Source organism: Lagopus leucura, unplaced genomic scaffold (genome assembly GCF_019238085.1).
Source record: "Lagopus leucura isolate 7727_CA_CO unplaced genomic scaffold, USGS_WTPT01 Super-Scaffold_73, whole genome shotgun sequence".
Lineage (NCBI taxonomy): Eukaryota > Metazoa > Chordata > Aves > Galliformes > Phasianidae > Lagopus > Lagopus leucura.
The window spans coordinates 25,963,684-25,988,119 of record NW_024962252.1 but is presented as its reverse complement, the minus strand read 5'-3'; the positions used below and the strand labels follow the sequence as shown (position 1 = coordinate 25,988,119).

The window sequence follows — 24,436 nt, the reverse complement described above, 5'->3', positions numbered from 1 at the left end:
ATGCAGTGTTTTATTAAACTTATTGTCATTTCATTTATATTTTAACCAGGGCTTTTTAACCACTCATTTCCCTTTGTTCCTTCCGTGTTATTGCTGTTTCTTCCCCACCTCTTAGCAAGTTGTTTTTTATTTTCACTTCCTTCTCCCTCTGTTTCTCCAGTCCAAAGTACGACAACAGGAAGATCTACATTTGATTGAGATATTCAGGCTCCCATTAGCCATGTAAGAAAATAAATATTTGTGGTTCAGGATGACTTAAAGCAAATTTTAAGACAGAGACTTTTCCATTTTAAGTTCAGTTTAAGTTCAGTTTAATATTGCAGTGACTAGCAATTTGTAAGCATTAAACTCTCTGCTTTCAAGAAGCAGTTTAAACAAAAAGGTTGAGGGTCCAGTAGTTCTTAATTCTTGAAAATGTGATAACTGATAAATACACGTTTCATGTATTGTACCCCTGTGCAGTGAGGGGGTTTTCTTTAAGCTTTCTGAAAGTAAATGTTTTTATGGGAATTGTGGGTGGTTCTTTTCTCTATAAAACTGGTAACTGCATATGTGATGTTTGAAAAGGTATTGAATCCTCTAGTGTGTGTATGTGTCTCTGTATCTTTGATATTTGCTTACAGGAGGCCTTTAGTGTTTTTCCCAAAGGTGTTTAACTTCTTCATCAGTTGCATGACTATGTGAGGTTTTTATAATAGGTGGCTCTGTTGATATGCCTCTTAAAAGAAAAAATGAGTCATGGACTAACTTCTAGTTTCTTAACTGAAGTCTCTCTGCTATGCAGTGTTATTAAAAGCATGTGTTCTTAAGGTTTTACAGCAATGACAGGAAGGGATTATGGAACACAGTTATGAAATAGCTGAGCTAGAAGGGAACCTTGGAGCAATTGTCTAGTCCAAACATATGTGTTGCAATGTTTTAATACTAGTTCAATAAACATGTTTATATGTTCAAATGGAATTTCTTTTGTTTAAATTTATACCCACTGCCGCTATGCCTGGTCATTGGATACTGCTGATAAAACTCTCTTCCACTGCCTCCAATTGTGTATTTTTGTTATATAAGTTGATAAGATCCGCCCCCTGAACTTTCTCTGAGTTGAGCATCCTAGATCTCTTGGCTACTCCTCCTATATGATATCTCAGTCATCATCCACACCTCTCTTAAGTTACTTTCAGGGCTGGGGACTCCACCACTTCCCTGGGCTGCCAGTTTTAATGTTTGACCACCCTCTCATGAAGGTACTCTTCCTGATACATGATCTAAGCCTCCTGTGGCTCAACTTGAGAGTCTCTCTTTGTGTCTTACCACTTGTCACCTTGCTGCAGCCTTCTTTCAGGTAGTTGTAGAGAGCGATGAGGTCTCCCCTCAAATTCCTTCCTCTTCTCCAGACTCTGCAGTGATAGCTGTAGCTTGTTATGCTTATAAATGACTTAAGAGGCAGCCAGAGGGAAAAATACTGTGTTAGCTGTTATCATGTCATGACATTAGGAGAAGGCTCTTTGCCAAGGGAGTGGTGGGAGAGTGGAGGAGACTCCCCAGGGCAGTGGTCACAGCCCCAAGCTACTGGAGTTCAAGGAGAGTTTGAACAGTGCTCTCAGGTATGGGATTTGAATTTTAGGTGGTCCTGTGCAGAACCAGGGGTTGGACTTAGTGGTTTTTGTGGGTCCTCTCTGACCCCTTCAGTTGTTGCTGTTTACTTCCTTAAAAGTGACGTCGGTAGCACCTTTTAAAAAAAAAAAATAAATAAAAATTAAGAGCACTGTATATATATGTACGTGTACAGAATATCTACACTCATCCACAAGGAAGGTTGGAAGGAAGATTTGGGGAATTATGGGTCTGTCAGCCTGACCTCAGTATTGGGGAAGGTCATGAAGTAGATTGTCTTGACTGTGATTACGTGGCATGTTTTCAAGACAGCTGGGAAATCAGGCCCAGCCAGTGTGGATTTGTGAAAGGCAGGTCCTGCTTGGCCAGCTTGATCTCCTATGAGCAGATGATCTGCATAGTGGATGAAGGAAAGGTTGTAAATGTAATCTACCTAGACTTCAGTAAAGCCTTTGATTCTGTCTCCCACAGTATTCTCCTGGGGAAACTGGCTGCCCATGGCTTGGACAGGTACTCTTCTTGCTGAGTAAAGAACTGGCTGGATGGGCAGGCCCAGAGAGTGGTGGTGAATGGAGCTAAATCCAACTGGTGACTGGTCGTGAGTGGTTTGGTACTGGGCCCTGTCCTGTTCAATATCTTTATTGATGATTTGGACTAGGGGATCGAGTGTGCTCTCAGTAAATTTGCATATGACAAGTAGCTGAGAGGAAGTATCAATCTGCCAAGGGATCGGATGGCCCTTCAGAGGGATCTGAATAGTCTGGATTGGTAAGCTAAGGCCAGTTGTATGAACTTCAGCAGACCAAGTGCTGGGTCACAACAACCCCAGGCATTGCTATAGATTTGGGGCGGAGGGACTGGCAAACTGCATGGAGGAAAAGGGTGTGGGGGTGTTAGTTGCCAGCTGGCTGAGTATGAGCCAGTAGTGTGTCCACATGGCTGTGAAGGCCAACAGCATCCTTGCACTGTCAGAAATAGTGCAGTCAGCAGGAGCAGGGAGGTGATCATCCCAACTGTACTAGGCACTGGTGAGGCTGCATCTCAAGTACTTTGTTGGCTTTTGGCCCTCTCGCTGCTGGAAAGACATCAGGGCCCTGGAGCATGCCCAAAGAAGAGCCTTGAAACTGGTGAGGGGTCTGGAGCATAAATCTTATGAGGAGCGGCTGAGGGAACTGCATTGTTTAGACTGGAGAAGAGGAGGCTCAGAGGAGACCTTATCATTCTCTGTGAGGGAGGTTGTGACAAGGTGGGGGGATCTGCCTGCCTCTTCTGTTGTGTAATTAGTGATAAGAGGTAATGGCATTTGTGCTGGGGAAGATTCAGGTGGGATATTAGGAAAAATTTCTTAGGAGTGGTGAGGCATTGGAGCAGTCTGCCCAGGGAGGTGGTGGAGTCACTGTCCCTAGAAGTTTTTGAGAAGAGGAATCATGACCTATTAATGCTTTTTGCTTTTGAAACTTCGTCACTACTATTTTGTCTGGCTATTTGTGCTCTCTTGTCTTTTTTCTCAGCATCTGTGATCTACTGTTCCCTGCTTGTTTTCAAAGCCATAGTAGGTGGGTTTTTATTTTTAATCCTGCTTCCCTAGCTTGTCAAAACTTTTTTTTTTTTTTTTTTTTTTTAAGAATAAGATATATTCTTAAAAGCTGGCAAATGCCTTTTTTTTTTTTTTTTTTTTTAATTAATACTCACCCTTCCTAGATGATAGTGCTTTACCTTGAAGTTTCCTCTGTGTTTCTGATTACATTTTATTACTCAACCAGTACAATAAAATTCCAGTTAATGAGTTAACATGAAATATATTGAATGTAGTTGAACAAAATTACACTATTAAGGTGGCTTTTTTTTTTTTTTTCCCTGGATCTATTCCCAACTGGCTAGAAAGATTTGGAATATTTTCTCAATTTCAAAGATCAGTTATAGTTGCATGTAGCTTCTTAAATGATTACATGGCTTTTTCAAACAATGGAGCTATTTTTAATTTTTCTTTCCTTCTTTTCCCCTTCTCTCCTTCTCTTTCAGCATGGTGTTAGTCTGTACGTTCAAGATAAAGAAGGCTTATCAGCCTTGGATCTTGTGATGAAAGACAGACCAGTCCATGTGGTGTTCAAGAAAACTGGTAGGAAATAAATGGTATTTTACAAGGAGATCTAATTTCAGCATCTTAATGTATGTACCATTGTAGACAGTGTTTTCTGTTTCCAATTAGAAGCTTATAGATTATCAGGTTTCTTAGGATGTTGAGTCACTAATGTCCATAAAATAACAGGTGCAGAATATTGGCAGTAGACGCAGGGTTTGTTTATGTACCAAAAATGAACAAATAATGACTGGCTTGAAGGAAAGAACTAACTAACAAACAAAAAAACACTGAACAAAAGCAAGTGATTTAATAGGTTGCGCAGAGATCTCAAAGGACAGTCTCCACAAAATATTTGAAACCTGAAAAGGACACGGACTTGGGCAACAAGCTCTAACTGATCATTCTTCAGCAGGAGGACTTGGAGTAGGTGGCTTCCAGTGTTGCGTTCCAAATGTGCTGGCATCTTTTTATGAGTTCAAGCTGTCAGAGACACTGTCAAGTTACCAAAGACAATGTCTTTGAATTCAATAGACTGATTTACATCACTTCTGCATCTTCTGTGAAAAGTAGGGGAATATATTCTTGAATCTGTACTTTAAAAATAACTTGATGTAAGTTAGCTACAGTCTCTCTAAATACATTTCCAAATGGGAGACGAGCATGTAGATTAAAAAAAGGATGAGTAACTGAGCACGCAAGGTTTTCTTTGACAGAAACAGTTTTTCCAAATTTTTTTTGTTGTTTTTAATGCTGTTTTATACTTTTTATACTCTTGTCTGCAGAGTTGCACAGTGAAAGTTATTCTTTTCATCTTGTCTCCAGACAATTTAAGTGGTTTTGGTCAAGCAAATCCTGAGTTTCATGTACGAATTTTACATTTTAATATGGCAAACTCCTTTAATCCTTATAGTAGTTGGACCAGATGCTCAAATTTACATTATAGTTTCCTACTCATAAGAAAATAGGGTTCAAATATCAGTGTAACTAAAAGATTATTTTAAAAAAACAGGTAAATAAAGAACAGTGAGTGCTTATGGCTTTCATGTATAAGAGTCTATAACCTTTTTTGGAAAAGACTTTTTACTAAATTGAGAACTAAAAACATGTAAGCTAAAGTAGTAGTAATGTTCTTCTGAAAACTGCAGTAACTCTGCTGTGAAGCATTTGCATCTTAAGCAAAGGGAATGTAAATGTGAGTAATGTTGCTTATCTTGCATACATAGTTGTCAGAGCTTTTTTTTATGATGTCATGCCTCCTCATTAGAACATATGTTTTTCAAGTTCAGTTCAAGGTGGAAAAAATAACTTTCCCCTTCAAATTTTTAATAGAAACTGTAGGAGTTCTCAAATTCAGTGTGTATGAAACTGCTGTATTTACAAGCTGCAGAGAGAATATTCTTTTTTCATTGCAGATCTCACGGAAGTCTACACGTGGGGAAACAATATAAATTTTACGTTGGGTCACGGAGGTCAACAGAGTAAATATCATCCTGAATTGGTGGACCTCTTTCCTCGTAACAGCGTGTATATCAAACAGGTACTTTGAGAATAGTAAATGTGGAGAGACTTCCTTAGTAAATGTGAAGGATTTGTGGAGGAAAAAACAGTCAACAATGTAACCAAGTTTTGCAAATTGACATGGAAAAAAATATTGAATTTGATTTGTATATTTTTATTTTTTCTTTCCAGTTACTTCTCAGCATACTGTTTCCATTGATCTGGCAAGCAGCTTAGAATAGCTGAGGAATATTAGTCAAGGCCTGCTGTATTATTTTCTTGCTGCTTTACCTCCCAATCACCTGCAACGAAACCACAATTTTGTTTCAGTCAGGAGAATGTTTTTTGATTGCTATTGATGATTAACATTGATTAAATGACTTGAAGATAATTCAAGAATTCAGAAACATGGTGCTCCTCTGTTTCTGACCTCTTGTGGAACTCCCATAGTGAATGGAAGTAGGACAATGAATTTTTATGAAGTGTTTGTTTCAAATTCTTGTGTTGAAAGCAGCATGTGCTGTTAGAGCACACCTCCCATAAGTGGTAGTTTATTGCTTTTCACTTCTTGTGACTTCACTTTAAGGGTAATTTAAAGTTTGCAATGAAAACTTGATCTAGCATTCAGTGCTAACCATCTGTGCTGCATTTTCCTTCAGCAATTCTGAGACAGTATTTTTATCCTTGAAACAATCTCTGCTAGCCTATGAGGCCGTTGCTTGAACATACTTTAATAATATTGAAGTAAGTTAATGTACATATTAAACTTAAAGCAAGTGTTCTGTGTTAATTGGGATTTGATTTGGTAGTGTGTCTGCTGTTATATTGGTATCTTATTCACATTTTCATGATGAGATATATTGTAACTTTTGCCTCATTTAGATTTTAGCTTTCAAAGAGGTTTACCATGCTGGTGAAGAAGTGAAATAACTAGAAGCATGCGCAAATCCTGTTGTCTTGTACCTGTACATTATAGAAAATCAGAGAAATTCTTTTCTGAACTGGCCTGCCATAGTTTAATCTCTTCTGGGATCTCTGTATTTTGACTGGGGTGGCCAGCAGGGACAAGGAGGTGATTGATCCCTCTGCTCTGATGAGGCCCCATCTGGAGTGCTGTGTCCAGGTCTGGAGCCTGCAGTACAAGAAAGACAGGGAGCTGTAGGAGAGGGTCCAGAGGAGGGCCACAAAGATGATCAGGGGACTGGAGCTCTACGCCTGTGAAGACAGGCTGAGGGAGCTGGGCTTGTTCAGGCTGGAGAAAAGAAGGCTGCGGGGTGACCTCACTGCAGCTTTTCAGTACCTAAAGGGAGCCTATAAACAGGAGGGGAATCAACTGTTTGGAAAGGTAGATAACAGCAGGACAAGGGAAATGGTTTTAAGTTGAGGGAGGGAAGATTTAGGTTGGATGTTCGGGGGGAAGTTCTTTACCCAGAGAGTGGTGAGGTGCTGGAACAGGCTGCCCAGAGAGGTTGCGAATGCCCCGTCCCTGGACATGTTTAAGGCCAGGTTGGATGGGGCCCTGGGCAGCCTGGTCTAGTATTAAATGTGGAGTTTGGTGGCCCTGCATGTGGCAGGGGAGTTGGAGATTCATGATCTTTGAGGTCCCTTCCAACCCTGGCCATTCTGTGATTCTGTGACCGGCTTAATCATTGTATCTATATGGAGAGAGCTGTAGCTTGGCTCTATAAGCAAGGTCAGGGAGATGATTTAACAGGAGTGTTTCACTTTCAGTTGAATTCTCCCTTTCTTTATGAAATTCTTAGTGGTGGTTACTGTGAAAACAGTAGAAACTCTTGTTGGCTGATTGAACTAACTTTAGGGTGGCTTTGTAGTATAATTGAGAGGACCAACAGCATAGGCTGTTCAACATTTCTGTAATCATGTTTCTCTTCTGTTTTTATCTTTTCAGTAATAATTTATCTTGATTTTAGTATTTTGCATTTTAATATTCAAACATCATGATCATAAACACATACTAAAAAGTTGTTCATAGTAACAGTGTTGATCATTTGTATTCTTCTTTGCTGAGGTTACTTAAACCTCAGGATGAAGATTCTGTGTTGCAGCACAACGTATAGTTTCATGTTCACAAATTCTGACTGTATTGTAATCTTTACTAAAGCTGAACCACTGGGTGGTTTTGGTAGACATTCTTAGATTATCCAAGAAAATGAAATTGTCCTGTATTCTCTTCCCACCCTCATTCTTTCAGGTGGTACTCTGCAAATTCCACTCAGTGTTCCTTTCCCACAAAGGTCAAATTTATACATGTGGACATGGACAAGGAGGGCGCCTAGGACATGGTGATGAGCAAACATGCCTGGTAACTTAATTATATTTCTTTAATATCAAACAAAGTCTGAAAACTGAATTAGAGTTCCTGTGAGTGTACTCTTCAAACTTATTCACTCACTTTGGTGTTTATTTTACACAAACGACCTCCCCTTTCCTTGCTAAATAACACCATGAAAGGTGACGGAAGGATTATTCTGTGTTAGATTTGCACAGCTGCTAAGTGAGTTCATTTGAACAGAACATTGTTGCAATATACAAAAATGAAATTTGAAAAGACAGTGCCATACAGTTTAGACTTAAATATCTTACCTTGTGTACTTGGTAGCATGCACTAAATTTACAGCACCAGTATTCAGTTTTGTTAAATATTCTTAGTATTGAATATCTGGTAGAACTTGATACTGTGTTCTGAATGCTATTATGAAGATCAGAGCTCACTTTAAAGAACACAATTCTAGGAAGTCAGATTTTTCTTGCTGAATGTATGGAACCTCATGGTTTGAAATGGGGATGACACTCATATAAAGGAGAATTCCCATTAGAGGGCGTAAAGAGTCAAAGGTACAGAACTCCTTCCTTATTCTCTATAACTTTCTTTAGATGATCCTGTATTTGGATGGATGGGAGAAACCATTATAATTTTTAAGAAAAACAAAAAAGTTAACAGTTAATAGTTGTTTAGTTGTCTTCAAGATACAGTTTCCACCCTGATTTTAGAGCAGGTCTGCACTGATAGCAGAGGATGTGTTTTTAATTTCTAGTTGGATTGGATATGGTAAATTTGTTCATATACATTTTCATCTGTAGTTTCAATATTTTGTTATGAATTTCTGTTCTATGTATAGCCATTGGCTAATACAACACTTTTATTCTTAGGTTCCAAGACTTGTGGAAGGCTTAAGTAGCCACCAGTGCTCCCAGATAGCAGCAGCTAAAGATCATACAGTTGTTTTAACAGAGGATGGATGTGTTTACACGTTTGGTCTAAATACTTTCCACCAGTTAGGTATTCTTCCTCCTCCCGCTAATTGCAGTGTTCCTAGACAGGTAAGGACAATATCAACCAAAAGCTTGGCTGTGTTTGTTATTTTCATTTTAATTTTTCTTTTAACAGAAAGTGAAAAGTGAAAATTGTACAAGTAAATTTTAAAGTTTTTCGGACATTGAAATGAAATTTGAATTGAGATAAAATCTTGACTCGGTATTATCGTACATCTCAATCTTAAATTCTTATTTGTGTTCTGATTTACATCTCAGTTTGTAACCTGAGCTATACAAAAGATTGTAGCAATAAATATGATACAAGCTGCAGTTTCCAAAAACTTTTTTCCTCCAAACTGTTCTGTAACTGAAATGAAGTAATAATAATATGAATGTTTTACTGGAGACCAATGACCTTGACACATTTTGGTTCACTGGATGATGGATCTAAGAATATGATGGTTGTATCCTTTGCTGGAAGTGCTTTTGATTTTGAAGTTGTAATGCTTTGGAAAGAATAGAAACAGGGATAAGAAGTAATCAACAAGAACTAATGGGGCTTCAGGAGAGGGTGTTGGCATCAGCAACTTGAGTGTTTTTCTATCTTCAATTGATAATTTATTCTGTTTTTTTTTAAAAAGGAAATAGAAGCTGTTTTATCACTGAAAATTAGTTTCATATGGAATAAAAAAAGAAAAAATAAAATAAAATTGTACTACCAGTGTTATTAAAGTAGGAAAGAATCATTTGCCAAAGTGCAGGAGGGTAATGTTTTGAAGAACAATGGGATGCCCTTCATGATAATTGTATATCCACAATATTTCTTTTGATTTTCCAGATAGTGATTGATGGTCAAGATCAAGTTAAATGTGAAGTCTGGAATTAGTAGTATATTGTTCTACAGAGAGTCTGGAGATTAGGGCATACCAACTGAAACACTTTAAATGACAACTTTGCAGCGCTCTAGTCTTCTTTTCATTTTCATTCATTCACAGGTGCTTTGCAATCCTTGCATCTTACACATGAAGACCATCTAAGGAGATTCTAGTTCTGATTAAATAGTGCAACAACAACAACAACAAAGACAACCAAAAAAGCCTTTTTTTAATCATAAATGCGGAAGTGTCCACTTGACAAACTTCTGAAATAATCCTGATTTAATGGACTGTATGTGGATTGATACCAGTGCTGTACTCTTAATGACTTTAGAAGTTAAATGTGGTCAGAAGTTTGTACATGTGAAATTCACCCTTTGCTGCTTGATATTAAGATGTACTTTGGATTTGTGCTTAGGTTCAGGCAAAAAACCTGAAAGGTAGAATGGTGATTGGAGTGGCTGCAGGCAGATTCCATACAGTGCTATGGACTAAGGAAGCAGTGTATACCATGGGGCTGAATGGAGGCCAACTAGGTAAGGTAGAAGTGTTCTAAAAGTAAAACACAGCCATTAGAAGGTGTTGCACATACTAAAGCTATCATCTGCTTCCTGCAACAGAAGCTTGGTTAAAGCTTTCTCTTTTTTTGCCAATCTGATGATTTCGTCCCTCCCCGCTTTTTTTTTTAAAGAATATTTTTCATAACATTTACACTTTAAGATGATGGGAGCTGATCTGACTTAGCTTCTGTGTTTCTTGTGTGGTTCTGCTATTGAAAATGTTAAGGATACAGAATGTTACTGTTTGTGTTGCAAATTACCTCAAGTCTTGCTTGGTAGTGTCTTTAATAAATTATAAACTATCTCATTTGTCCACTGTAAACAAGCTGCTAATTTTTTTTTTTTACTTACTAACTTTTTGAAGTGAAATCTTTCCTGTAAGTAGATTTTTAAAAATTATCATTGTCTTTACTTAATTCAGTATTTTTCTTACATGAGAACCTAATAAAAACATTCTACCAATTAGTGAACTTCCTAGTTAATTGTATGAATGGGATACTTCAGTTGCATTTGTCTTTTTTAACAACTGTATGTTGCAGTTGTGATTTGGATTTGTAATTTGACGGCTCTGTATCTTTATGCAGACAAAATTTATCTAGCTCTGATACTTAATTACAGTTTGTCTGCATCAGTTCTGAAATTTGGTTCATACACTTTTGTGTTCCTGTTTAGGAGCGTAAAGGTATGTGAAAAAAATATCTTTGTCAGAGAAGCATCTTACTAATGAATATTTATTGTGTGTGTGTGTATGCATCTATCTATCTTACACATTTCTTTGTGGTTACTTGTGCTGTTGAGATTCTTCTGATATGCACAAGACCCAGTGCAGTACCATATGGAGACAGTAGCTTGGATTATAAGATACAGTTGTGTCAGCAGGGAACTGTGAAAATAAACCTTGTGCCTCTATAGGAAGTTTGGGCATAGTGCTGTGCTGTTAGGACAGCATTGCAGGACTTTGTGTTGCAGATATAAGTGCGCACAAAGCAAGGTTATGCTGGGTACATTTTTACAAATTCTCAATGCAGCAGAGCAGTTAAGTTTTAAGTTTTCTTAGCCCTTACATCTACAGCTCCAACTTTTGTTTCACCTTTGCTCCCTGCCTTAGTGCTTATGTGCACTTACAGCGATTTCTGTGCTGAGCTTGTTTAGTACCTTCCAGTGACTGAAATAGTTGATGCAAGTGTGATAATACTTCCAGTGTTATGAACTGTAATGCAATCAGATAGAAGTGCTTTGTTTGAGATGAAAGGCAATGCTGCTGCTTAGTCTAATACTATTTAATAGCTGCCCCTTTAGAATTTGCTTTTTTTTTTTTTATTTTTATGTCAGATCTTGAATATTTTTAGGAGTTCATGGTAAGCTAACAAGTATGTGTGGTGCATCTGTTACCTGTCTTAAAGTTTTTAAGGTGAATTATCTAACTACCTAAAAATCTTAAGGAATCTAAAAGTTATTCAAAGTACGTTAGCAATATGTTCTTCAATTGAGTTTTGTGGAATGTTAAATAATACTTTTTTGGGATGGGTTGTATTTTCTAGGTTATCTGCTGGATCCTAATGGAGAAAAGTGTGTAACTGTGCCTCGACAAGTTTCTGCTCTACACCATAAAGATATTTCTGTGTCACTGGTGTCTGCAAGTGATGGTGCTACAGTGTGTGTTACTGAAAGAGGGGATATCTATTTACTTGCAGACTATCAGTGCAAAAAGATTGCTTCAAAGTATGTGTTAATTTTCTAATTTGTTATGAAGTTTGAGGTTGTGCGTTTGTTTTGTTAATAGATGGGACTAAATCCCATTCATCATTCTAAGGATGTTTTTAAAAAAAAAAAAAAAAGAAAAAATATTTCATGCAGCAGGCTTAAAAATTTTGAAACTGGTATTTTTTGTACATTTTCTGATTTCAGTTTGTTTAAATGCATCTTGGTAGAGACATTGAAGATGTTCTACTTTGTTCTGTTTTTGAGTCAGTCAGTGTGGCTCTGAATTTCATAAAGAACATGTGAATATAGCATGCTGCATGGAGTAATTTAGGTTGGAATAGGGACCTCGTGATACCACCTGGTCCATCTGCTAAAACCTGGGTGTAAAACTTGTTGAAGAGACTGGGCCTATGGCTCATAAATAATTATTAAATTCATAAATCCCATTCTCTCTGATAGTCTTCATGAACACTTCAAAAGAGGTAATGAACGTTTTTCAACAGCTTCCAGTTAGCTTTTCAGCTACACTTCAAATACTACCAATACTAATTAGCTCAGGGATTAATACTTCTATTTCTGTTTTCTATCATTAAATAACCTTTCTCATGCTAAGAAACTGAGAAGTGTTATCTTGCATGGCTTTAACCAGTTAGATTGGAGGGAGATTGAGAACTCCAAAGCTGAAACTAAAATTTATGTAATTCCGAAGATCAAAGCTACTTTTTTAATCATGGAAAGGAAATGTGAATATGCTGCAACTTTTAAAAAAACAGAATAGATCTATGCAGTCTACTAATCAAATCAGATTAGCAGTTGTGTTAGTTATACCAGCAGAGGATTACTAAATTTAAGTAGCTTTTCAGAGTCACTACTTCAACTATGCTTTCTTTCCCTACTTCTCTAAACGATAATTTGATCTTAGAGGCAATGTTTGTTCATGATGGAAAAAATGCTACTATAACCTTTTGTGTTCTTTCAGACAGCTGAACCTTAAAAAAGTTTTAGTTAATGGGGGCTATTTGGAATACAAGGTAGACACCCAGAATCTTAAAGAAAATGGGGGTCAGAAGATCTGCATTTTAGCACTGGATGAAGCTGGAAGAGTAAGTTATGTTTCTAAAATCCCAATCTTATGGCAAACTGCTTACTGAATAACAGGAACGAAAACATTTATGCTCTCTTGGCGAACCTCTGGTTAGAGAAGTCAAAGTAGGACTTACCCTGGAAAGGAAGGTAAAATGTGTGCTGGAATAATAAATAACTGTATTTTACTATTTTACTATAACAATAAGTTGACAGTACAAAATCAGGCCTAGAGAATATACAATTCATTGTGTAGTGCTGCTAGTGATGTGTTCTTTTAAAATAAATAAAAAAAGCTATGGGAAAACTAATGAAGTAATCAACACTAGTTGATTTTTAAATCTGGGAACATCTAATAGCTTTTCATTGGAGATTGAAACTGCTTTACTTAAGCGTACAGAAGTGATTAGGGCATACGTGGTTCTTGTCTTCTATCTTTCACCTCACCTCCCTCATCACTTTTATGCCCTCCAGAAACAGTTGTAGAAAAGTTGCAGCTAAACTTGGTGAATAACTTAGGATTTGTAGCTATATGTAAATAGTGTTGTCTCAGTTTTGCAATATTATGGAGAATTTATTAATTTATTCGCTTATTCTCCCCCTTTCACAGTGGAGCAGTTCACAGGCTCCTATGGAATATGTGCAAGCCTTTCCTAGACTAGTCTGTTCACTGGGAGACCTTAGCCTTCAGTGCCACCTAGTGGGTGCTTACGAAAAGGTTTTGTTATTGAAACGCTGCCTTAAAGAATGTTGATAACTGTCTATGTATCAAAATAGGGAGCAGTTGGGTATTTCCCTTTCTTTCCTTGCATTTGATTGAGCAGATCTTATCTGTTTGTTAGGTCATTAGCTGCTTCAAAGGTCATGAACTTCCACTTCAGTACTTATTCATGTGAGGTTTATACTCTAGTATATGTGGTATTGGTAGTGTCTCGTCAGCATCTTTGGAGTGTTACTTTAGCACTAAAAAAAACTACTTATCTTCCTACATAAGTGGAATTGTGTCAACCTACACTGCATATCTTTTCATGCTGGATGCTGGCAAATACTGTGATTTGTGCCTTATACTCTATAAATTACTGAGTAAGGAGAGAGATGAGATCTCTGAGAGATGGGATCTGCAACTCCTGGTCTAGTTTGATGGTAGTTTTTTCAGCCAAGAGAATAGAAGACTTAGAAGGAGTTGTTCTAATGTTTACCATATATTATGCATGTGGGTGTATATGTATCTGAAGGCATAGATCTGTATGTATATATATGTTCATGTTTATGTTGTATGTTCTCATGTTTATGTTTGGTTATGGCCTGCATTTGCAGAACCTTGGATGGTATAAAGAAACTTAAGATTTTTATCAGGTGATTAGCAAGGTATGGTTTACGGTTTTTGATGTGCTGGTTTTGAATTTGACCTAGCTCATAAACCAGGCAGTTGTACAAATTTGTAAATCAACTGGATTAGGCTCGTTGCTTGACTTGTCTTTGATATCTTTTGCTGTCCTAATTGAAATGTAAGTAAACACTGCTCTACAGATGACAGTTACAAAGATAATTGAATATTCAGAGAAGTTTTGCAAATGCTCATCATGGGCAAAGGGATTTCAGTATCATAATTTTCCCCACTTTGCATGTGGGTTCTTTTAATAGATGCTTATAATGTTTTAGGGTAAGATTTAGAAGAATGTCCTTCTTCTAGATGTGACTTTGAAATGGCACATTCTTGCATTTAAAAATAATATAGTACTGCTTTTATATGATTGCTCTGAAATGTACTTCTACTGATATTACAGATTTTTTGCTGGAAGTCATCTAATAATTCCATGAAGCAATGTCGTTGGGTGTATGGCCGACAAGTCTTCATGTCTGATGTTGCTCTGAATAGAAACGAAATGATGTTTGTCACACAAGATGGTGAAGCCTTTACTGGCAAGTGGCTAGAAGAAGGAAGAAAAATGCTAGAGAAGAGAGGTTGGTAATGACTTCATAATTTTTTAAGTACTTGAATATAAAAGATTAATTAAACCTTTACAACTTTTTTTTTCTTTTTTTTTTCTGCTGCTTGATCTAACAGTATTATGTAGTAAGTTTTCTCTGTGGCTAATGGTTGGTTCACTGACCAGTAGTGTTTTCTTTCCTTTTTGGTTAACCATTACAGATTTCCAGGAAGAAAACTACTTCTGAAGAACAATAGTAGCACAAATGTTCAGCATAGCAATTTTGTCACATATTAAATGACCAGTCATAGAAAACTGGTTGAACAAAAAGAGAAGTATATACTTGCTTGTACTGCTTTTATTCTATGTATTGTACAGTAGCTCTCGAGTGCATCTCATTTTCTTGTTCTTTGTCCTGGTGCTGGTATGTATCTATAGGCACAATGTTCTTTCCCCTCATTGATGTTCTTTTTGCAGCTTTAGTATCTTTTAGGAAACTTCAGAATCCAGATTTGCTGATATGTTGACTAGGTGAATGTTTAATCGACATTCATGAGTGTTTTGGAATGAATGAGAGCTTCTGTGTGTTTGTTGTTTTTTGTTTTTTTCTTTTGAAAGTATGAGTGGTGCTGAGTGAGTTGAAATCTAAAGCATCTAAACTTTATTAGTGACTGCATCAGTGGACTTGAAGTCTTAAATCTTTCCATTTTTTTAATCAGTTGCATTTCAGTTAGCTTGACCTTTTTGTTTCTTTGTCTGTTTTTAGCAGAGCTAGTATCAAGCCTTCCAACTGCTTCCACTGAAATGTCTTGTTCCTATGATACAAACAATGTGTATGAAAGAATTCGACTTCAGAAACTTGCTTTTGTCCACCGAGCTGTTAGTATTTCCACAGATCCTAATGGATGCAATTTTGCTGTTTTACAATCAGACCCTAAAACAAGGTATTTCAACAGCTGTCATTTTTCCTGTGTTTGTGCATGTGATAATAAATTATTCTGCTTTTTAGAAAAGCTTATTTTTTCAACACATGTGGAAGCCATAAAATATGTGGTTATCTATACTGCCAGACAGTAGCACTTGCATAGCACAGCTAATTACTAACAAATTAATAAGCAGAAGTGTCCTTGAGTAATTAGGATAGGTAGCATTGATATTTTAGATGAAGAATTTAAGGCAAGCATTTGCAATACATTTTTTAATATACTATGAGTGTAAACGCTGTAGAAACTCATTCCCTCAGTAGTCATCAGTAATCAACTTTTAAATGACAGTGGAAAGTGGATCTTTGGGAAAAAATGTTGAGTGTAAAATAGAAGACCACTGAATGATGTTCTCTTAATAGTTTCCAGTATATCTGATATAGGACTAAATATCACCTTTTTTTTCTTATTGCTTTTAATGGTGATATGAAATATTGCAAATGTTCCTGGTTTTTTTTTGTTTTTTTTTTTTTTTAAATGAGAGGAAGATTTGAAAAAATACAAATTGTGGGCTTAATTATAAAGGCAGAAGTGCTGTATTTGATATTCCAATATGTATTTGATATGACAGATCTTACATATGTGGTTTAATTGTATAAGTAGCACAATGTTAGCTCCTTCTGTAAAAAACAGAACACAAAATTTTGAGTAGGTAAGCAATGAAAGAGGAAAAAGGAGACTGCCTTTCCCTTGTTACTAAGCATACTGTTTAAATTTTCATGGAGTTTGTAAATAAAGGATTTTTTTTTTTTATGGGTGCAATTTTTTTCTAGTCTCTATGAAATTCCGAGTGTGTCACTATCAAGTTTTGGAGTGGATTTTGGCAAGCTCTTAGATGAAACAGATGAAATGGACAGCATCCATGATGTGACTCTTCAGATTGGCACCAGAACTTACGCTGTGCACAAATACATCTTGGCTGTACGCTCTGACTTCTTCAAGAAGCTGTTTGTTTCCAGTGATAGTCAGCTAGAAACTCCAGATGTCTACCGTAAAGATGAAGATGCTGTTGGTTGTGATCTGTATGTAATAGAGAAGGTTCATCCAGATCTGTTTGCCTACCTTCTGCAGTTCATATACACTGATACTTGTGATCTTCTGACTCATGGTTACAAACCGAAAATCATACATAAAGAAAAATCAGAAGAGTATCAAGATACTTTAATTTCTAACCTGAACAAAATGAGTTTTGATGAAGATGTTAATAGGAAGTCTGCATTTGAAATTTACAGAAATAATCAAGTGCAAGTTTTAAATGAAAAACAGAAGAACAAATCTAAAAAAGGCAAAATTGTAGGTGAAGAAGCTAATCTCATAAAAACGTTACAGAGTGCTGCAAAAAAATTTGGACTCAGCAATTTAAGTGGAAGGTAGGTGAAAGTAAATGAATTTGTTCTGGCAAGTTCTTCACAGAGTTTTTGTTTGTGCTGTTAGCTTTTTATTAAAAGGGAAGAAAGATCAATTTGGTTTGCTAAATCTGCCTTTTTCAACTAAAAAGGCTTTAAAAACTTTGTGTTGCTTTATACTGAACGTTTAAATTCCTGTTACACTGATGTGCTCTTAATGTTACATGATAAAACTGATGGAAATCAGCAAGTAGTTAAGAGTATGTAGAATTAGTCATTTTTTCCCACATTTATCTTTTTGTTTCAGTGAAGATGAACTACTTCATAGTAGGTGTCTTCAGTGTATTTTTCACAAACACTAAAATTATTCAGAAAATATGTGAATCTACTGCTAAAAATAAACTTTCCAGGTAAAATTGCCATGATAAAGCACTTCCCTGTTGGAAGTACATTGCTCATAATCTATGAGCAGTGCTTCTGTATCTTTACTATTCTAATTCACAAGCCTTCGTAACTTAAAAAGCCTCTGCTGAAACGTGCATCTCTTCCACAGCCTGTCTTTGCTCAGATAACTAATTGGCTGGTAGTAGAATGTGTAGCTTCTAGATTTTTGATTCTGTTATGATGGACTTCAGCCTTCAGTACAGCAGTACAACTTTCATAAAAATAGAAATATACCAAAGGTGTAGAATGAATTTCAGGTGTATTTTTGCAACTGGACTTTTGTGGTTTTCCACGACAGATGGAATTATTTTTCAGTTTTATAGGGTGAATGGACTGAAGTGATATTACATCTTGAAACTTATTGTTAATGGTTTGAAGTTTATACTGATTGTACTATTTGTTACTGATGTTAATGATTTGCAGATTGGATGGAGTCAGGTTAGAAAATGGAAAAATTAATGTTGTCAACAGGAAGAATGGGAACAAACTGAAGTTTAATCAGAAAAAATGGTAAACTTTTTCAATTAAGCTTTCTTCACATTTCTATCTTGTTCTTTCTTTTCTACATCTCATTGTCTGTTAAGTGTGGGCTAAGTTTTATCAGCTGTATTTTAGCTGCTAGCGTACACTTATTCCTTTTACAGTAACTGATACTTATTTTCTTTGTAGGCCTTCATGTAGTGATCTATGTATTAATAGTCTGAGATGTGTTACATACATTATATAGTTACTTCTTTTTACTGTACATGAATTTGTTCTGCAAATTAACTAGAATGCTAATGCCAGGGGAAATTGTGAGGGTAGTTCGGTCAAAAGCAGTTAAACCTCTTGCAAGAAGTCTTGCTGTTACATTAGGACTACATTGATTGGAAATAAGATGTGTAATTTTTTTCTAATGGAAAAAAAAAATTGGAAATATCTTTCAGTAGAAGAAATTCTTTACACTTTCATCAGAGGGCTGACTGTTCTTCCTTTGATCTGATTGGGATATCTATACACAAAGGCTTGAATAGTCTGCCTATGTTATTAAAGCTAAGATGCATAAAAGTAAATTTATTCACAGGTTTAGAATTCCTTTGCTCTTAAAATGCTTTGTTGAAGCTTCTAGTAGCTATTAATTTAATGGAAATAATAACACAGATATCTTTAGATTGACTATAATTAGCCATAATTAATTTGGTCACAGCTGTTTGAAACAGTAGTTGACGAGTTTTTGAAAGAAAAATCTGAGATAGAGTGCCTGCTTTTTGAGAAACTGTACTTTGGACCAATAAATACTTCTCTTGAAATTATCTTGCCTTTTCTATTAGGTTTTTATTTGTTTGTTTTACATTGAAGTTCAAGTGTGTAAGTCCTCACATACTGAAGTAAGCATGCATTTGTAGAGTCTACAACTTACAGGTCTGAACAGTCACAGTTTTGCTCTTATTAAATATCTTGTAGTTCATACCTCTGCGATGTGACGTTGAAGTCTTCAGATGGAAAGGAATTCCCTTGTCATAAGTGTGTACTTTGTGCAAGACTTGGTATGTGTGTGTATATACATTCATATTTAATATGTAATATTTGTCTTTTTTTAACTGGATTTTTATTGGATCTTGAACTGAAATGCCTTTCTTTACAGATTATTTTCACAGCATGTTAAGCAGCTCGTGGATTGAGGTAAGCTTACTGATAAACAAAAATGTGTAGTGGTACGTTTTTATGACAGCAAGTAAGGGACAGCTTTTTAGTTTTTCCTGATATAATGTACCCTAAGTGTTGGAGAAGAGAGAAGGTTGAATTCCTGGATCCTGTTTGTAAGAAAAGAAATATTTTTAGTTACTCTATAATTGTGCTACCGAGATTCTGTATTGTGTGAGAATAATAAATCTAAGATTGAATATCAAAGGAGATAAAATTATTATTTCAGTGATTTATTTTGAGCTAGTTCGTGGATTGATGCTGGCCTGTTCTTGGAGGATACTGATGCCTTTGGATGTACTGCCCTTTATTTTCTGTAAAATATCTTAAAATTTAAATAAAATGCTGTACTCATAGGTACTGAGTGAAAAGTACAGTGGAATCAAAAGTTAATGTGTAGTATTTCTATTTGACTTTCACTGTTAAGGCTATTTCAATTGGTCCTCAGCTGCTATTTCAAAAGGCATAGATCTCCTGTTGATCTCGGCTCCTATTTGCTGGCTGTGCACCAACATCTTAGATGTTGGATGATCTTGGAGATCTTTTTCAAGCTTGATGTTTCTATGATTCTGTGATTCCATGTTTTTTGACATTGAGAATTCATTTAGATGCGTCTGTTTCAGTATCTGAGTGCAATTGATAATGATGTAATGAACAAGGGGAAAGATGTAAACGGCTAAGTGTTTTTTAGAGACTGAAAGCTGAAATGCTGTCTCAACTTCACATAGCTTTTTTTGGTAAGATGTAAATTGAAGGACTTGGCAAAATACTGGCAGCTCTTGTTGCTAAGTAACAAAACTTTTCCAATCCTTTGAGTTACTGCCTTTTCCTCAGTCATCCACAAGAAAATGTATCTGAAACACAAAGCTGAGTAATTAAAAAAATTAGAATTAAAAGTTAAATTGTGGAGTGTCCATTTATATTAGTCATAGCTATATTTGTTATGTGTAGATTGTCAGTCTATTATTTTGCAATTATAATTATACAATTATATAATTATGCAATTCCCAATTGTACAATATTAATAAGTAAAACATTCATAAGTAAATATTTTCTGAATCAAGGACTCTAGATATTATATGAAAATGTCAATTTTCATAAGAAATTTTAAAGCTAAGTCGGGCAATATACCTGTGCAGAGATCAATCTTTTACTGTCAAGCTTTGCTGCAGTGCCAGCTGAAAGAAATAGAAGTTAAGCAGTGATGTTGTGTACATTTGAATGATGATGGTTACTTTAGTGGTTGATGCTTGCCTTAATGGTTAGGATGATTCTTGAAATGTAAGGATTGCTGATGACCCTGTTTTCTGTGGGATTAATAGTAAAGGCTAAATTAACCATTCAGTTTTATTCTTAAATGGGAACTTGTAATTTCACTAGACCTTCTATATTGAGTGGAAAGGAGTTCAGTGCTCTGCTATTAAACAATTGTAACTGTTATTTTTAAGGACAGTTTTTAGGGAAGATCATCAAACTGAAAAAACATTGAACTGTTTAATGTCTGTTTATTCAGAAGTTTGGCAAGACTTCAATTGTTCTGCTGCAATCAGTTCTTAAAATTTGAATGGCTGTTGTCCAAATGCTCAAATAATTTTTAATGCTAAAAACGTGAACCTCAGCTTGAACAATTTGCTAAATGCAATCACTGCATTAATTATTTATTTTATTCTAAATAGTCAACTTCTTTATTTCCCTTCCTTTTGCATTTTAGGCTTCCTCTTGTTCTGCTCTGGAAATGCCAATACATTCTGACATACTGCAGATAATAGTAGATTACCTGTATACAGATGAAGCACTTGCAATAAAAGGTATCAGTAATGTATTTTCAGCTCATTTGTATTTTCAGTAGTTCCTGCAAGTTTTAGATATTTTTTTAAAAGTAATTCCATAGTTAGCATGCTTGTGTTATGTCTTCATCTAGAAAATCCAAATTGGTGTGACTTTAGATTCTGGGCTGTTTGCCCCATGCTTTTTTGTACCTCTTTTCTGCTTGTCGAGCTTAGTTTTCCTTTTCCTTCTCCTTCTTAAAAATAAATATAGAAAATCACTTTTTACACTCTTTTGTAAGCTATTCCTTGTGTAACAGTTGCTTATATGACTTGCCCATGGTGCTTATGTGATGCTTTGTTTCCAGATTCTCAAAATGTGGAATTCATATGCAATGTTCTTGTGGTAGCAGACCAACTTCTTATATCCAGGCTCAAAGAGATATGTGAAGTAGCCATTGCAGAAAAACGTGAGTTCTGCGATTTCTATTGCAGTGTTTTAGATATTAAAATATACTTTTTTTTTAGATGTTAATCTTATTGCATTTTCTTCTGTATCTCTGCACACAATTACTTGTTCATTCCTTTGCACTGGTTACCTTCTGCTGTTAACTGCACAGCTGTTTGCAATAACTTCTTTTAGTCAGGGTGAGGTTCTAGATTAGCGTAATCTATCTTTCATTATGCTTGCTTTTCTTCATTACCTCCTCTTTAATAAAAAGGAAAAATATACCAAAATTTCATCAAACCTTCATTTCTACCAATATTTGTTTTCTGTTCATTAAATTCAAACTTCCTGCTATTAAAATAGGACAAAATAATTCAGTATTTCCATTTCTGTCCTTGTACTGATTTCTGCTAGTAATTCTGTTGTTTGTTTGACATAGTGCTGTTTCTACATGGATACAAAGGTCTGCCTATTCTAGAAAACACTTTATACTGTTGCTCGGCTTCATATGCAAAGTCAGCATACAAATTTTACTTGTCATTTCTAGATTTTTTTCCCCCCCAGTTTTTCTTTCTTCTGGCTATAGAAAGACTTGAAGATTTAAGAAGACATGTATGCTGTTTATGAAACTTGCAATTATTAACTTTATTTTTCCTCTTTGTTTTGATCTGCTGAATTTCAATAAACTGAAATTGCAGTAACTGTAGATAGGACCTTCCTATTTTTGTGGAGGAGCACTTGTATTCATGCTGTCGTGTAGTTATGTGGAGCTTGCTGTAGTTAATGCTATGCAGTAAGTCTTAAAAAGGGCTACATGAGCTTGCATTGTGTTACTAGTTTGTTGTGTCTTCTCTCCACAGTTACTTTAAAGAATGCTGCTGAGTTGCTGGAGTTCTCAGCAATGTATAATGCTGAACAGTTAAAACTGTCTTGCCTGCAGTTCATAGGACTCAATATGGCAGCTTTGCTTGAAACAAGGTAAGAAGGGATGCAGATGAGCTTATGTACAACTGTAAAAGTCAAATATTCCAGAAAGGCAAATTTGTTGGAAGTAATAGGAACAGCTAAAGTGCAACTGAATGCTGCTATCTTAAAGAGAGGATCATTTTTGCCAAACATGGAGAGAGAAAGTAGTTGCATACATGTACATACTATACAAGTTCCATACTACAAAAAACTGTTTTCCAATCTGGCATGAAAAGCTTAAATTAAGGGTTAAACTTTTCTTGAATTTAATGGACTTTGACATTAGAAACACATTTCAGTGTTTTTCATTGTTTTTAAATATGCATAAAATTGTGTGGTTTTTTTTTTTTTTTTTTTTTTTTTTGTTGTTGTTGTTGTTGTTGTTTTTATACATGTAATATTTACTGTGCTATCTGAATTTATGTTGAGTAGGTTAATTATAGCTGGTGTGTCTTCCAAGAGTGAGTCATAGAATGGCTTGAGTTGAAAGGGACTTCAAAATTGTCTGTGTCCAACTCCCCTGCCTCTTACTAGATCATATTGAAAAGGATGGGCCTGCCTTCTGGTAGTGTATGTGCTTTAACTGTCTGCAGTGAAGGCTGAGCAAATGATTTACTCTCACTTTCCACAAAAATTCAGCTAGACTCCTGTGAGGTTAAAGGTGTTCTCTGTCACTGCTTTCATACAGGGCTTTGGGTTACTTCCAGAGTAGGTAACATGTTTTCAGAGCAAGCTCACTGATCTTCTTTCCTAGCAAAGACTTATAAATAAATTAATTTCTGTCACCACTCTTATCTGTTTTCCTGGCCTTTTATCAATAGGAGTTTTTGGAGATCTTCGTTAACCAGTTCAGAAAGCCAGCACTTCAGTTCCATGTCAAAAAGATGTCCTATGTGTGTCACAGATAAAGAATTTGTTGATAGTGTCACTTTTCTTCTTCACATCTTCATATCTATATACATTTTAACCTTCGATTTTGCAGAGGAGAGTAAAAATCTATTAATGTTGCTTTCAGTGTTGTTCTTAAGATTTGTTGGATTTTAAGCCCAGAAAGGACATGCAGCATTCTTGCTTAGAAATAAGAGTGCATCTCCGTTTTAATGAAAATACCATCAGTGGGTGGCAAGACTTCTGATTTGAAAGGCTTGAGACAGATGAAAATGAGCCGTGACAGCATTGTGCAAGGAAAGCTGTTCATGCAGATAAGGCAGAATTTAGTTGAGTAAAATCTTGTATTACTTTTTGGCATAAGTGTCAAAAGTTATTGTGGCTGATTTTTACAGAAGAATTTACGTGGACTGGGAGTGCTAGGTACCTGTCAGGAAGACTTGAAAGTATGCAGAAATAGAGAAGATAAAGCCACGGTCATGAACTGATTATTAAGTAAAAGTGGTCTATTTAGAAAGTTTATATTTTTAATTCTGCCTTACAATGAATGCATTAACTCATTTATGGCTTGAGTTCATTTTCTTCCTTCTATTTCTGGGACTACGCATGCCTCAAAGTGAGATTTGTTTGGAACATTCATTTGTTTTTTTCATTAACATGACTTATATTTTATTTATTTTTAGGACTCTGGATGTCTTAAGCGATGAAGTTGTGAAGGATCTTTCTGTTTATTACAGGAAAATGGTGAGTCATACAACCTCAGTGTAAGGTTAGGTTTAAAATGAGATCAAGTGAGTAAGATGTATATACCTGCAGGGATTTTAGATGATAGGCTGAAAGGAGAACATCTGACTCAAAGAACCTATTTCCTGCTATTACCACTTCCATGGAGCTCTTATTTTCTTATTTCACTAGTTAATAGTAGTTAAATTGCACATTTAATATATTAAATGTACTTGTTAATTAACAGTTTTTGTGTGTGGAAGAAAAAAACAAGCAAAATATGTGGAAAAGTGCACCTGTGACTTAGAAGGAAAAGAAAGCAAAGGAGACTTGCCTGTGAAAAATGAAGTGTTCTCAAGAAATCTTAAAAGCAATGAGAAAAATGATGTGGAAGTTGAAATTCCGTGCATAAAGGGAAAACCAAGAACACATTTACACTGTTATGTAGTTAAAGAATAAAGGATGTGAGTTTGTGTAACCCTGAAGTATTTTGTCAGTAGTTCTAAGCAGCTGGGAGCATATGTAGGTCACTCTAGAACTACTGCCTCCTGTTTTTTTCTGTGGAAACT

At 35.8% G+C, this 24,436-nt stretch overlaps 1 protein-coding gene across 4 annotated transcripts in view; it reads left to right on the top strand.

The window, feature by feature from the left end:
* The window catches only part of IBTK (inhibitor of Bruton tyrosine kinase), a 54,966-nt gene that overhangs the window by 7,436 nt on the left and 23,094 nt on the right, over positions 1-24,436 (top strand). For 3 of the 4 annotated variants that reach the window (XM_042886866.1, XM_042886881.1, XM_042886859.1), the window contains 17 exons: positions 3,634-3,730; positions 5,107-5,231; positions 7,404-7,514; positions 8,363-8,533; positions 9,761-9,878; positions 11,444-11,624; positions 12,586-12,709; positions 14,477-14,654; positions 15,387-15,564; positions 16,377-16,973; positions 17,817-17,903; positions 18,837-18,919; positions 19,018-19,055; positions 20,788-20,884; positions 21,211-21,312; positions 22,151-22,268; positions 23,828-23,888. In XM_042886866.1, the coding sequence (XP_042742800.1) occupies positions 3,634-3,730; positions 5,107-5,231; positions 7,404-7,514; positions 8,363-8,533; positions 9,761-9,878; positions 11,444-11,624; positions 12,586-12,709; positions 14,477-14,654; positions 15,387-15,564; positions 16,377-16,973; positions 17,817-17,903; positions 18,837-18,919; positions 19,018-19,055; positions 20,788-20,884; positions 21,211-21,312; positions 22,151-22,268; positions 23,828-23,888 (2,466 nt within the window). The remainder of the gene's footprint in view (positions 1-3,633; positions 3,731-5,106; positions 5,232-7,403; positions 7,515-8,362; positions 8,534-9,760; positions 9,879-11,443; positions 11,625-12,585; positions 12,710-14,476; positions 14,655-15,386; positions 15,565-16,376; positions 16,974-17,816; positions 17,904-18,836; positions 18,920-19,017; positions 19,056-20,787; positions 20,885-21,210; positions 21,313-22,150; positions 22,269-23,827; positions 23,889-24,436) is intronic. The other variant, XM_042886872.1, reaches the window with a different exon arrangement.